The sequence below is a fragment of the Helianthus annuus genome, chromosome 12, assembly GCF_002127325.2.
Source record: "Helianthus annuus cultivar XRQ/B chromosome 12, HanXRQr2.0-SUNRISE, whole genome shotgun sequence".
NCBI classification, from domain to species: domain Eukaryota; kingdom Viridiplantae; phylum Streptophyta; class Magnoliopsida; order Asterales; family Asteraceae; genus Helianthus; species Helianthus annuus.
In genome coordinates, this window is record NC_035444.2 from 63869202 (window position 1) to 63885070 (window position 15869).

General features: G+C 35.9%; 1 protein-coding gene across 1 annotated transcript; it reads right to left on the reverse strand.

Annotated features, from left to right (window-relative positions):
• Window positions 1–238: 238 nt before the first annotated feature.
• LOC110892999 (glutamate receptor 2.5) lies at window positions 239–15163 on the reverse strand. Its single transcript, XM_035981084.1, has 6 exons — window positions 14745–15163; window positions 6845–7173; window positions 3613–4446; window positions 3008–3323; window positions 1128–1528; window positions 239–827 (listed from the first exon to the last, which is right to left on the reverse strand). The coding sequence occupies exons 2-6, from the start codon at window positions 6896–6898 to the stop codon at window positions 462–464; spliced, it is 1971 nt and encodes a 656-aa protein (XP_035836977.1). The 5' UTR covers window positions 6899–7173; window positions 14745–15163; the 3' UTR covers window positions 239–461.
• Window positions 15164–15869: the final 706 nt, after the last annotated feature.

Genomic DNA, 15869 nt, shown 5'->3' on the forward strand with positions numbered 1-15869 from the left:
TCATAATAATAGCCATAATACTTAAGATAAAGTCTAGATCAGATATAACACAAACGTATTTAACAACTAAGAGTAACATTAAACTTTTGATCATATCTAAATTGTCTGCCTCATTTATTTAATCAATCTTTATGGTGTTAAACGTTGGCAACTATTAGTATTATAAACATAATTTATAATTATTATTTGTATCAAACTTATACTTATTAGATATATGTGTATGTAAATGAACGGAGATATTCGAATGGATATGTTGGTTAGATAACACCGTTTAAAACGACGGTTATTCCCGCCAAACATAACTACTCTTATAACCGTTCTTATGAATATGTATAAATAGGTTTTACCGGCAAACATTACCGGTTACCAAGACAATTTATGTTACATCAGATTGTCCATTAAATTGTTCGTATAGTCTTTCTGTACTAAGTTTGATCGAATACATTCATAAGATTCCGCTGCTAATCTTCTGGATATGCAAGAGCAACTATGCTAGATGACTTTCTCATTCCACGGTGCCAACCTTTAATAAATGCTGAAATCAGTTGGAATAAACTTGTGTGTTCTTGAACAGATTTTTTGAAATCATTGATGCTGATGATGATATAGATGGCAAGAGCAACGGTTGATGTCCCTCCGGTTAACACGAATAGTACTGAAAAGCTGTGAAGGTTAAGACTCTCATTTTCATCAGGCGAGGATTCTTCATCCAGGCACTTCTCAGAGTTAATATATCGGTCCTCGAGTTCCTTGAGTGTCCCACTTTCGGATACATTCATTAATGCCTTGTTTGCATCTGCAAGTTTTGGAGATCCCCTAGCAAATGCCTGTAAATATAATAGTGGATGATGTTAATTGTCCAAGAAAATAATGGGGTTGGCCAATTACCGTACCCCACCCCCTAATTTTTTTCTCATACTCTGGTGAAAAGAACAATTAATGATGTGACATGTTAACAAAGAGCGGGTGGTTACGTTTAGCACAACCCATCTACAATCAGTGTGACTTTAGTTATAAATTCAAAAAGACTTCAAACATAAACAATGATCAATTTCAAATTATTTGAATAAGTATTTTCTAAAATTGGAAGTAAAAAATGTATTGGCATTGTGAGGTAGAGGACTTACAAATCCATAACCACCAACTTTGAATGTCTCTCCTGTTCTAACGAAGCTCTTGCAATACTGAGCTAGAAAAACTTTAGCTGCTGGAACATCAAGAAAGATAGCGGCGATTTCACCAGTTTTAAGGGCCTCAGCATATCCATGTGTTGAGTTATAGCTATTGGTCTTGATGTCCTCAAAACGGAGAACTTTTACCAAATAGTCCTTTACAATTGTTGATCCATCGCAATACCCTACAGTCGCATTCTTGTTTCTAAGCATGTCAACACTTGCTATCGTCGGTTCTAGCCTTTGAGCCGTGAGCATGCTTGCCAAGCTAGCGGTGTAGCTTTGCGTGATAACTAATGCCACAAAAAGCCACACGACTATTGCCATTCTTGACAAATTGCTATGCATCTTATCACCTGTAAGCGAAAATGATCATAAGTAAAATGACAAGCAAAGATTACAATGTTCTAGAGGTGCCAAGATTGGTGGTTAAAAATTAGATCACATAAAACAACTATGTTTATTATTGATGTGACCAAGCAAAAATTAATTTTTCCATATTTTATTTTGAGTAAATTGCCAAATCGTCCTCGAGGTTTGGGCATGTTTGTCATTTTCATCATAAACAACTTTTTGTACCATATAGTCCTTCACTTTTGATATATTTTGCCATTTTCATCCAAACGTCTGACTTTTTTGCCAAAATCGTCCCTAAGATTTGTGATTTTTTGCCATTTTCATCCCAATGTTTGATAGAAAAAAGAGTAAATTGCTAAAATGGTCCCTGAGGTTTGGTCACTTTTGACACTTTTGTCCAAAACTCAAACCTTTTGAATCTGGGTCCATGTGGTTTCAATTTTGTTGCCATTTTCATCCAAAATCAAAATCTAGTCAGAATTTTCAGTTAGCATCCATTTTTTTGTCTTTTTCTTCCGTTTTAAAGGGAAAAATGGTCTTTTAACGTTTTATTATAACAAATTAAAAAAAATGATCATTTTGTCCTTCATTAAAAAGGAGGAAAAAACAAAAAAACCGGATGTTAGCTGATTAATCTGACTAGATTTTGCTTTTAGATGAAAATGACAACAAAATTGAAACCACGGGAACCTAGATTCAAAAGATTTGAGTTTTGTACTAAAGTGACAAAAGTGACCAAACCTCAGGGACTATTTTGGCAATTTACTCTAGAAAAAATAAAGGAAACTAGACGTTTGGATAAAAATGTCAAAAAAAATCCCAAAAGTGAAGGACTATATTGTACAAAAAAGTTATTTTGGATGAAAATAGCAAACATGCCCAAACCTCAGGGACAATTTTGGCAATTTACTCTTTTATTTTATTTTTCAGATTTAATGTGTTATATGTAATTACAAAAGAATGTTGTTTTAAATAATAATACAAATATTTGAACAAAATGTATGAATTTAGACTTATGATCAATTTTCATTTGAAGATAAACTTGTCATTTAACGCGTTTGAGATAAAATAAAAGTCTTTGGATTTATAGATGGTTTGGAGACTTGCTAAGTGGTTCTAGACATTTGTTTTGAGTTCTTGTACATATAGGCAAATGAGTAGGGAACTCATTCAAAAGATGACAAAGAATTTTAACGTCTGTAGTGGTGGCGACTTGGTTTTCAATAAGATGTATATTGGAACGTGAGAAAGCAAGCATGCACAAGTTTTTCGAAGAAATTTCAGTTTGGAGTTTGCTTGCCACCTTAGCAGACGCCAAAATTCTGTCAGCAGCTTTTACATGAGTACTCGACCCTTCTTATTTGTACAAGAATTTTCAAAGAAATGACTAGAAATACTTACAAAATCTTAAAACCACCTATAAATCTAAAAAAAATCAAATAAAACATTATTGTTGATAGCAAAAATATGCAAGTTACCACGCAAAGTGAAGAGGGAAGTGAATGCAAGCCAAAAGACTATTCCGATTTGCGTAACGATATTCGGGCCTTGGAGACTTTTATTATGGCTCCTCTCAATCAACCATATAACAAAGCCATTGTAAGTAGTGATTGCTGCTATTAACCACCACATTTCTGCAGTGAAAGGCTTTAAGAACAACCATGGTTGGTTTGATAATCTGGATCGAACTGGTACAATCATCTCCAAACCAGACTCGGTGTATGGTTGTGTGAAATCTACAAATTTGTGTCTTTTCTCTGTAATTGTTACATCACCTGCTACTGCATCAAATTCCTGCTCCAAATCAAATATATATACAAGAATTAAATTTATGAGAACGTCGCAACTTAGTAATGGAAATGGCCTTATGCCACGCCCTAACCTTCAAACAGATGTTTGACGAATATGCAACCGGTCATTTAAAAGTATGGGGGCTATGACGTAAGCCCCAACCCTCAAACAGTCATTCGGTGCAACCTCAAACAACCATTTGAAATGATGTGGGATTAGATTGTTAGTTGCTTGTGTTATACAGGCCCCCAAACAAAAAATTTGTATTATTATGTATAATTTAATGTTGGACCTTTAATTGAATTGCTTCCACTAGTTCATCGTATGAACGACTAAATCGAACTGGTTCATAAGATTGATTCATTCTTCTCATCATTTCATCAAACACCTTGACTACGAATCCATCGAAGACATCTTCATTTTTCTGGATGTCAAATTTCACGCTCACGAATTGTTCAAACAAAGATTGATCAGGAATGCCAACTCTCATTGTTTTTTCTGAATTTTCCATAAGATTCCGAGGGTGACCTTGATCAGCATACCATGGTTGCACCGGCCACAGAGCTTTTCCAAGATTATCAATAGAAGTTGCTCCATTGGTGTCATCTTCAATTTTCTCTGAAAACCCTAATCCTTCAGTCCAGTACACACTATTATACCCCTTTCCAATCACGTTAACAATCTCTACTGTGGTCACCGAAATTGGTTTCCATTTATGGAAGTTCTTTTCTAACAACCTAACGGAGTTATATCCTTGCATGGCGAAGATTCCAGGTTCGTTTTGCTCTTCTTCCGGGTAATCGGAAATGAACTTTTGATGAAATCTTTTTCTGAAATGTTGAAACTCCGACGTGTTTTCTAGGAAGTAAGTTTTGACTCCAACTATACCTTTTAGTGAAGAAATCATGGTGGAGTTAATGGAATGAAAAAGATCAGTCATTCCATTAGTTGCGATCCATAGATACCCATCTCCGGTCATTTCCATCTTCTTGGCTGTTTGAAATAGGCGAACCCCGAGTTCTAGAGATGTATGAATTAAGAAGGCATTATGATCCTGTTTCTTAATTGCTGCAAGCTCTTCATCTAGCGAAGACGAATCCGATGTGAGTGGTAAAGTATTTCTTACCTAGATGAGGGACAAATAACCGAATTAACAAAATTATACATAGATTGGTGAGAGTGTTGTAACACTGGAAAGACACTAATATATACATATCAAACTGATTTTGAAAATTATCTTAGATGTGTATTTAATAATAAAATTATGTGTTGTCTTCAACTCATGCACCTTTTTTAGTTAGCACATTTTCTCTAATTATCATTTTTTTGCCACACCTTGTGTTATATACAACAAATAGCAATTTCGTCCTATGTCGTGATAGCCCAGGACAGGATGTGCAGCGAATTCTTCATATGAATTCGACATCGTAATTGCAGCGGATTGAAAGTTTAGAGAAAATGGACAATTATACAGTTGTGATAAATTGTCTTGGTAACGAGAATATCTCCCGCCAAGTACTATATATACATTGAAAAGTGGCGGTTTCTCCGGTTGAACAAATGGCGGGAGTAACTGCCATTTAAAACGTTTCAACCAAAAACCAACACACAGGTTCATATTGTCACACATACATATACATATAAAATCCATAATCTTAAATAAACCTAGATAGTTATACGAATTATGTTTATAATATATCTAATACCCTCCCCTAAACATGATTCTGTTTTCGAGAGTATTTCAGCACACTTGCATTTGCGTCGTCCATTGCTGCCTTCGCCCTATTGAAATCAAACTTTCGTCGTGCTTGCCTTCTCTTGTTTTCACTCCATTCATTGTTGACGAACAATGCATAGTGCTCCGATGAGTCTCTCACGGTTCCTTGAACATCTCCAGCCCTTCCTTCTTGATCTGCATCATGTATAGCAGCATCACCTTCACTACGGCTGCCTCTCGGATTTGCACTCTTTTCCAGCATTGTCTCCTCTTCAGTTACTTCCTTGTCTTGAACGTTGGATTGAATGGACTTGAATTTGTAATAATACACGAGAACGTCTAAATACATGGTATACACTAACCGCATTAACTCTCCTTCAGCATATTCGAAACCCATTTCTTTGGCTATCATTGGCCACATATTATTCTCAGTAATGCATCGGTGACCTCCCTCTCTTTCTACTATTAGATATAAGTCTAACAGAAATATTCTTCGGTTGTTAGAGGCATAGGCTGGAATTGGTCTTGTTGTTACCCCTAATTTTTCGATTATGAACCACTCCACCATTTCATCAAACTTTGCTTGCAAAATGAACTTGTATTTTCGGATGTAATTGTCGTCATCCATCATGTCAAGTAGTGCCTTGCAATCTAAGAAATCCTTGAATTTCATAGTTTGAAGTATCATTAAATTCCAGTCCGATTCCGTGGATGATATTTCAAGTTTTTCGAAATAATCATTCAAGAAATTCGTTTTATACTTCATGAATTCCGATTCCTTCTCTACTAGAATTTGTTTTTCCATTTGACCCAGTTCTTCTTCTTTGGTCATTCCACTTATCCTACTTCTGATGTTTATTAACGGAACACTGAACGTTGGAAACAATTTGCACTTGTCTCCGGTAAATTTCACCGTAAACCCTTGTATTATTAATTGATCATAACTTAAGACATTCCTGTCTATGTCTTGAGTATAGAACACACTTTGTATACGGGTTTTCTCTATTCCATTATTAACATCAACTACACCCATCCCTTTAATAAAGTAGAACTGATTTTCACCGGTTTCAGTTTCAACATCATTCATATATTTGATACGTTTAAACATATCCAGATTCCTGAGAAATGATGTTTAAGGGATTTACTTACATACCACATGTTCGACCAGAAACCCCCATCGGTTCCTGTCACGAGATATTCTGACTTCTGTCCGCTACACCGTTTGTCATCATCATCTTTTGGTTGTTGTTGTTGTGTTCCTTTGTTTATCGCTAGACGTAATAACTGAGACTCTTCATCATCTTCCTTCTTTTTGCAGTTTGTGATTTTGTGTCCCTTTTGGTTGCAATAATAACATCGTCTTGCAATCCAGTTCTGTTCCCTCATGTTGTGTGTATAATGATGACACGGTATGACTGTGGAATTTGCCCGGTGATCAGAATTTCCTGTTGCTCTGATACCAGTTTGATAGCCCAGGACAGGATGTGCAGCGAATTCTTCATATGAATTCGACATCGTAATTGCAGCGGATTGAAAGTTTAGAGAAAATGGACAATTATACAGTTGTGATAAATTGTCTTGGTAACGAGAATATCTCCCGCCAAGTACTATATATACATTGAAAAGTGGCGGTTTCTCCGGTTGAACAAATGGCGGGAGTAACTGCCATTTAAAACGTTTCAACCAAAAACCAACACACCGGTTCATATTGTCACACATACATATACATATAAAATCCATAATCTTAAATAAACCTAGATAGTTATACGAATTATGTTTATAATATATCTAATATGTCGTTAATTACCTTAGAACCGGTTTGTCGAAATGCCTGAGAAAGATGAGAGACAAGAGATGCCATTGAGGTTTCGTATATAAGAGTAACTTGGTGTATACCTAACGATTGTAAAACGGCAGCTGCAGCTTTCACCTGTGTGGATTGTGTGGGTACGGCTTGAATGAAAAATGGTCATTGATCGGTTGCATGCTGTGGAATTGAGCTTGCTAAGGAAAGAAAGATCGGGATATCATGATCAAGCTCATTGTCATTGATAACCTCAGCTATGGTAGATGCTTGTTCCCATGTGTGAGCTCCCAAAATAGCCTTTACTTTATGTTCATGAATTAGTTCTCTAGCTGCATAATTTGCACATCACGAATAAGTTAGCATTTTAGCTGAGTTTATTATGTATTATAGTTAGGGTGGGGTTCGGCTATAAAGTTCAATTTTTCTAAAAAGTGTAAAAAGTCATAAAACACTATAATTTCAGACATAAAACACACCTAAAACCCACAAATAAGAGAGTGAAGACTACTAAAACACCATATTCAAACCATAACAGTCCATAAAAACTTCAAACACACAATCATAGAACTATGAATATATAACACAACATGCTAATCAACACACAACACAATAATGTTTGCCTTTCGATAATCAGAGCCTTATCATCCAATACACAAAACACAACCCATTTATATGATGTTTTGATAATCTTCATTTTGTTATTTGTGGGTTTTGTGCGTGTTTTATGGTTGATATTTTGGTGTTTTATGATTTTTTACACTTTTTAGGAAATTTGGACCTTGTAGCTAACTCCTAGCCTTCTACTTAATAAAATTTGTTCCATCATTTACTTTCTGAAGAACTAATCTCTCGCATCCTTAAGTTCGAGGGCTGTTTTGTAATTAGTAGATAATTAGTTTATGTTGTCATTAGATTAGTTAAATAAGTACAAGAACCAGAAGCGACAAACGAAAGAATATAACCTACATCATAAGGGAATCGACATCCCCTGGAGACGCGTCGATTCATAAAGGGAGGCAAAACATCAGACTCTTAAACAGGCACGTTGATTAGGGGGTAGACGCAATGGTTCAGACGCACCTCTTCGAATAGTATAAATAGGCTTATAATTGCATTTGTAATTTATTCATGTACTCTCAAACATTAAAGATCATATAAAAGTTATGTTTTATTTCATTCTTTTTCATTTGTTCTAGAGATCAAAGATGAAGTCTGGGCAACCATTGGTATTAGGGCATCTGGCTCTAGACACCGGAATCGCAAGGCAAAGAAGATCGCAAGAATCATTCGCGATTACAAGTTTCGATTTTTATTTTTTCATTCGCAGTCAGTTTTGCTTCTAGGATCAAACTAGGGTTTCAAAATCAAGGAAAGTTTTTGGTTTCAAGTTATAGTGCAAATTAGATAGTTATAGGAATTTGGTGGTTACGCGATTGGTTTATTGGTGGGTTTAAGATCAGAAGGTTTACCGAATTCAAGGAAATTAAATTCCAACAGTACATGGATTCGTTTGGTGGGCAGTTTTTTAGAAACAAGAAAGTAAAGGTTGTTTGATTACAAGTTTTGTTAAAGTAAATATCGTTCGATCAGAAATCATGTTGGTATAACTGGACCAAATCAACAAGTTATAATCCAAAAGTAATGAAGTTCTCTTTCCCAATTTCAATGCCCAATTTTGAAACCTACAAATTACATCGTTTGGGCAATTTGCATCGAGACAATATTTCAAGTGAATGGACTTTAGGAAACGATTGAACTGTCAGAAAATACACAACCAGATGTAAAGAAAGTCAAGTCAGCAATCATATATTTGTTCGAAGCAATATCAGTTGAAAACAAGTCACATTGGTGTTGATCGAGTACAAAAGGCTTGTTTCCATACACCCTTGTTAGAATTTGAGTTATTGCAAATGAAGGAAGACGACACTGTGGATTCGTTCTCTGCAAAGATGAACAAGATTATTACAAGAGCAAGTGAATTTTGAACAACACTGAATCTGTCTATTCTGGTACACAAACTTTTAAATGATATACGAAATAGATTCACTCAAGTTGTAGCCTCTACATAACAATACTCCGATCTGGATACAATGACACTAGAAGAAGTAGTTGGAAGACTAAAGACTTACGAAGAGAGATTTAGGTTAAAGAAATGAAGCTCAGGAGATAGTTAACACAGATTGTTGTTTACAAATCAAGACAACAATTCGAGCAGAGAAAGGAAGTTTGGAAACCGCGGGCGTGGCAGGTTCAACCAACCATGTGGAAAATGGCGAGACAATAAAGATAAGCACTAAAAATAAGGGATCTTCATACAGGCTTAGAGGTGGAAATTTTAAGAATTGGAGGATGTTTGCTAGGAACCAAATAGATCCAAGCAAGATCTGGTGTTTCAAGTGTCAAAAGTTTAGACACTTTAAGAGGGACTATCCTTAGAAGGAAATTGTACAAGAAAATTCAAATCTTGTGGAAGAAGATGAAGTACCAACTTTCTTGATGACAATTAGAGAAGACAATGATGTTCAGAAAGAAGTTTTACTAAATGAAGAACACAAAAAACCAACAAGGTATGCCACTATAGACGAAAGTCTATGGTACTTAAACAATGGAGCAAGTAATCATATGACAGGTGTACGAAGTCAATTTAGAGAATTGGATGAAAAAGTGACTAGACAAGTACATTTTGGTGATTGGTCGCATGTAGAGATTAAAGGGACAGGTTCAATAATTTTGGAATGTCATAATCAAGAACAAAGGATTATTTCTAAAGTCTATTGCATTCCAAGTCTGAAAAGCAACATATTAAGCCTTGAACCACTCACAAAAATTGTTTGCAAAATGATTATGGACGGAGTTCTACTAACACTTCATGATCGAAATAGAAAGTTACTAATACGAGTCCGAATAATGAAGAAAAGGTAATACAAGGTTAAATTGAATATTGGGAAGCCAATCTGCCTGCTCTCAAACACTGAAGATTAAGCATGGTTATGGCATGCAAGGTTAGGCCATTTACACTTTGATGCTATTAAATAAATTTTAGGCCATTTACACTTTGATGCTATTAAATAAATTACTCAAAACAAAATTGGTACAACGAATTCCTCAAATAAGTCACGTTGGTCAAATTTTTGATGCATGCTTATTATGGAAACATAGTAGGGCACCATTTCTAAATCAGGCAAAATTAAGATCTTTTTAGTCTATGGAGATCTATGTGATCATATCCCCACCAACACATGCAGGGAAGAAGTACATATTCCTACTTGTAAACGATTGCACTCGCTACATGTTGGCATATCTACTGACTTCCAAAGATCAAGCATTTGAAACTTTCAAAGAATTCAAAGAAAAGGTGGAAATAGAGACACAAACCAAGTTAAAGATGCTAAGGACAAACAAAGGAGAAGAATTCACATAGAATGAATTCAACCAGTACTATAAAGATAACGACATAGCAAGGCAGCTTACAGCGCGATCATCCCCATAGCAAAATGGAGTAGTAGAGAGAAGAAACAGGACGATGTTATCCACTAGTCGCAGTATGTTAAAAATGCAATGAACATGCCACAAAATTTTTGTGGTGAGCGGTACGACATTCAATATACGTACTAAACAGGGTTCCAACGAAAGCCTTGGTAAACAAGACACCATATGAAGCATTGAAAGGAAGAAAGCCAAATAGTTGCACGACATACGCTAAGGTATTGCCACTCCAACTCAAGAAGTTAGATGATAGTAGCATGCCTATGGTATATCTTGGAATAGAAGAAGGATCAAAGGCGTTAGATTATATGATCCAGCAAAGAACATGATATGTGTTAGTAGAGATGTAAAGTTCATGGAAGGTCAACCATGGAACTGAGTACTTGCATGGAAGGGGTAGATTCAGGAAATCCTGAATGGACAAACTTTGTCTTTCAAGAAAATGACGACCCACCAGAGTTAGAAAAAAGCGCACCAAGTAGCCCTGATAATATTGGGCCACCCCATGAAGATGCAGGAGTAGATCAATTAGAAAACAATCCAGACTCCTACATAACTCCGCCAGCGTATTCGTGCACTCTGAAGTCATCATGGCGATCTAGCAGCTTATCAACAAGTATAGGTTCATCTATATCTGAAAGTACAACCAAGAGTATTAGTGACACTCCTGTACAACTAAAAAGTCTTGATGAATTATATGATGAGACAGAGGAAATTCAAGTAGACCCATATGAATTTTGGTTGTTGAAGAAGAGCCAAGGAATTACAAGGAAGCATCTATTGATAGCAAATGGATTGAGGCAGTGAAGGTTGCGTTAGACTCAATAAACAAGAATAACACTTGGAGGTTGACAAAATTTCCAAGAGATCACAAGGCAATAGGATTAAAGTGGGTATTCAAGACAGTTCGTCCAACAAAGCAAGATTGGTAGCAAAAGGTTACGTTCAACAACACGAGATAGATTTTGATGAAGTATTTAAACCAGTGGCACGCATCGAGATATTTTGTCTAATGTTGGCTTTGGCAGCATACCAAGGTTGGGAGGTACATCACTTAGATGTCAAGTCTGCATTTTTGCATAAAAATCTCAAACAGGAGGTCTATGTCTCACAACCGAAAGGATTCATGAAGCCAGGAAATGAAGGAAAGGTTTACAAACTATCAAAAGCTCTGTATGGATTGAGGCAAGCACCACGTGCTTGGAACACGAAGTTAGATCAAACTTTAAAGTCACTTAACTTCAAGAAGTGCACTTTAGAACACGCAACTATACAAGGACATATAAGACTTCTAAACTAATTGTTGGAGTCTATCTTGATGATTTGATAGTCACTGGAACTCCAAAGAGGAAAATAGATATCTTCAAGTCTTAGATGTAGAAGAAGTTTGAAATGAGCGATATTGGATTGCTAGCATACTATCTGGGAATAGAAGTCACTCAAACAGGGGGTGAGATAGCTATAAAGCAGATAGGGTATATAAAAAAGTTACTCAAAGATGTTGATATGTTGAACTGCAACGAAACAAAGATTCATATGAATTCAGGAACACAATTAACAAAGACTGAAGAGGGAGATTTACTAGATGCCACACCTTACTGAAGCTTGACTGGTTCTCTCAAGTACTTGTTGTATACAAGACGAGATCTATGTTACTCGGTCAGTTTGCTTAGCAGATTCATGCAAGAACCAAATGAGCATCACTTGAAGGCAGTCAAGCAAGTAATATGTTACATTAAAGGAACTAAGGAGTGTAAAATCATCTACAAGAAGCAAGGAGGATGTAAGATCACACTTATAGTGATAGCAGTTATAGTGTTAACACAGTCCAAGGAAAAGGTGCAACTGGTATGGTATTTTACTTTGGAGAATCTCCTATAACCTGGTGCACACAAAACAACAAACAATGGCACTTTCGTCATGTGAATCAGATTTCATGGTAGCCACTATAGCAGCATGACAAGCACTATGGCTTAACAGGTTGTTAAGTGAAGTTACATGCTAGAAAGAAGAGAAGATAACACTAAGTGTGGATAACATTTCTGCAATAGCACTCATGAAGAATCCAGTCTTTCATGGAAGGAGCAAGCACATAGACACATGCCATCATTTTATAAGAGAATGCGTGGATAATGAACACATGAATGTGGAACACATCAGTGGTGAACTACAAAGAGCAGATATATTCACAAAGGCATTAGCAAGAGTCAAGTTTGCTACAATGCGAGAATTGCTCGGAGTTCAAGACCTACAACAACTCAAGGATGTTCATGATTAGGGGGTGAATGAAGAACAAATCTCTCACATCCTTAAGTTCGAGGGTTGTTATGTAATTAGTAGATAGTTAGTTTATGTTGTAATTAGATTAGTTAAATTAGTGCAAGGACCGAAAGCGACAAAATGAAAGATTATAACCTACATCATAAGGGAGTCGACATCCCCTAGAGACGCATCGATTCACAAAAGGCGGCAAAACATCAGACTCTTCAACAAGCACGTCGATTAGGGGGGAGACGCAGTGGTTCAGACGCACCTATTCGATTAGTATAAATAGGCTTAGAATCTCATTTGTAATTCATCCATGTACTCTCAAACATTCAAGATTATATAGAAGTTCTGTTTTATTTCATTGTTGTTCATCGTTCTAGAGATCAAAGATCAAGTCTGGGCAACACTTTCAAGTTTCTTTGTTAATTATTAGAGTAAACTGTCATTTTTCTCCATGAGGTTTGGTCACTTTTGCCACTTTAAGTCCAAAACTCAAACCTTTTGAATCTGGGTCCCTGTGGTTTTAGTTTTATTGCTATTTTGGTCCAAAAGTAAAATCAACTCAGACTTCTCAAATAAAATCCTGGTATTTTATCCTTTTCCTTAGGAGCAAAATGGTCATTATAAGTTTTATTATAATAATTATTAATTAAATAATAAAATTAAATATTTTGTCTTTTTCCCCCAAACATCATCTTCTCTAAACCCACCCTCTACCCTTTCTTCTTCATCTCTCATCAAACCACCAGCACCATCGTCACATCTGCCAAGATTCCGGCGAAACTTAATGGGTTATAATCTTTTTTACAGGTATGGATATGTTATGCCTGATGATGTACCCGTGTTGTTTGATCAACACACTGAGAAAGGTGAACTTGTAGACCGCCTTTGGAGGTAATTATGTTCTATTTCGGTGTGTTTTGGAGTTACGATTAGAATTAGTTATAATTAGGCTGATAGCGATTTTATTAGTAATCATTCATTTGTGTACTATACATATGAACATGGGTAAATAGACAAAGAAATGTGATGACCATGTGAAGCGATACATATCTGGATTGTTGCTTTTGTACTCTCTGTAGTTGCCTAGTTGGGTATAGATAGACGATGCATTCCAAGTGACAGATCGATGATTTATCGATCTTTTAAATGATTAAGATCATCGATAATTGTTAAAAGAGTCTACTTTCCCTAGGGGCAAATGGGGTTATCAGAACAATGCCAAATGAAAGCTCAAGAACAAGGGTTACAGCAAACGGTGATGACAACATGGAAAGAAGCATAGAAGATGAATCACCGGTGCAGGATGACAGTTGTTGTTAGGAAAATGGTGGTTCTGCATGTTGTCGGGTTTCGAACCCGCCTGAAAACGCAGTGAATTTCAATCTGGAATCGAAGATTAACGGTGAAAAGAAAAAGGGTATCAAGAAGCAGATTTCTATCAATATCGGTAACAAAGGTGCACCTACTGCCATCCACCTGTATATGCAGTGAATTTATGAGGTGTCGGAAGTTACAGGTTCGCCGGAATCTGGGCAGATGTGACGGTGGTGCTGGTGGTTTGATGAGAGATGAAGAAGAAAGGGGTAGAGGATGGGTTTGGAGAAGATGATATTTGGGGAAAAGGACAAAATATTTAATTTTATTATTTTAATTAATAATTGTTATAATAAAACTTATAATGACCATTTTGCCCATGAGGAAAAGGACATCTAAGCTGATTTTATTTTTGGACCAAAATGACAATAAAACTGAAACCACAGGGACTCAGATTCAAAAGGTTTGAGTTTTGAACTAAAGTATTAAAAGTAACCAAACCTCAGGGGCCAAAATGATAGTTTACTTTAATTATTATTTTATCTAGTTTGAATAGTATGAAGTTATTGACATTTTTAAATAGACAGGGTCACTTGGTTTTTAGGTATTCAATACACAGAACATAATATCCACCAATATAGTTTTTCAATTATTTTGAATTCTTTCTAGAATGATTATGAATTTCCATATCAAAGTTATATTTGAATTTAGGACTTGATTATGATTTTGAAGAGAAAATATCACAGAATAGTAGATGAACCTGTAAAGAAATGGGTCAATGGAGATTTGATATTATAAAGACATATTCTCCTAAAAGTGAATGATTTACCTGCAATAGCTGCACGGACAGGTTTGTTTCTAGAGTTTTGAAGATGCAGAACCCAATGCTTACTGGTTTTGATGTTCAAATCTTGTATTGCTAGCTCGATCGCCACTTTGGCCTCTTTGCCGGGCCTAGAAGTTTGGTCAAGAATGGCACCGATCCCAGTTGATCTGAAGAGTTCTGGTACCGTACTCAAGCTTCCGGTGATTAGTGTCGCTTGCGGAAGAAATACAACAAAATAAAGGATTAGGTAAATGTGCATCTCCGTTAGATTCTCCTTTTGGTGGATTCCTATGTACCTCAAAAGCTAATGCATCTTTTTGTTAGACATGATGGTATAACTTTATAATGATTTTTTTTAAATAAAGGTCCTTATCACACGTTCGGGGGAAAAGTATGTGCTATAGAAATTTCCATCAGTTTTCGTTTATTGTATGGCGACGTATGTGGCATAGTCTTACCCATTCATTTTTATGTTTTTAGATTTTAGGATATTAATAATCGTTGAGAATTCTCAATAAGAATGCTTTTACTAAGTTCATCTATCATCTTTTGTCAAATTAGCATTCGAATCCTACAAATCAGCTCATTTGTACTCCACACCTTTTAACTCGTATTATGTCTAGTGTTTTCTAAACTAGGTTGGCCGGATGAGGAACTCTTTCCTTGCATTCCTCGAACACTAACACGCGACAAGCCGACAATCACCAACTTCATCACTGCCTTCTTGTTACACATCGATTGGGTTCCCACCCCAGCTCTGAGTTAACAATTTCAAAGCTTTATCCCTTTCTTCTTTCTTTCCTACCCTATCTAACTATTTTCCAGTTGAACAGTCCGGTTGGACCGGATCAGATGGTTGGACCGCAATTCTCATTTATAGAATCCCTTCATATTTTATTTATTTAAGTCTCAATATTTTATTAATATTGCAAGGTCAAACAAAAAGTAAATTATTTTTCATTTTATTTTGTAATAGATATATTTATATAGTTTTATGTTTATATAATTTATAACATTACGTCATCCGGTTTTTAAATAAAGTCTGAGCAGTGAACCTGATATGTCAACCAATTTGTCATTTGATCCGGTTCTGTAAACATTAATTATATCTTAACTAATATCTCACTT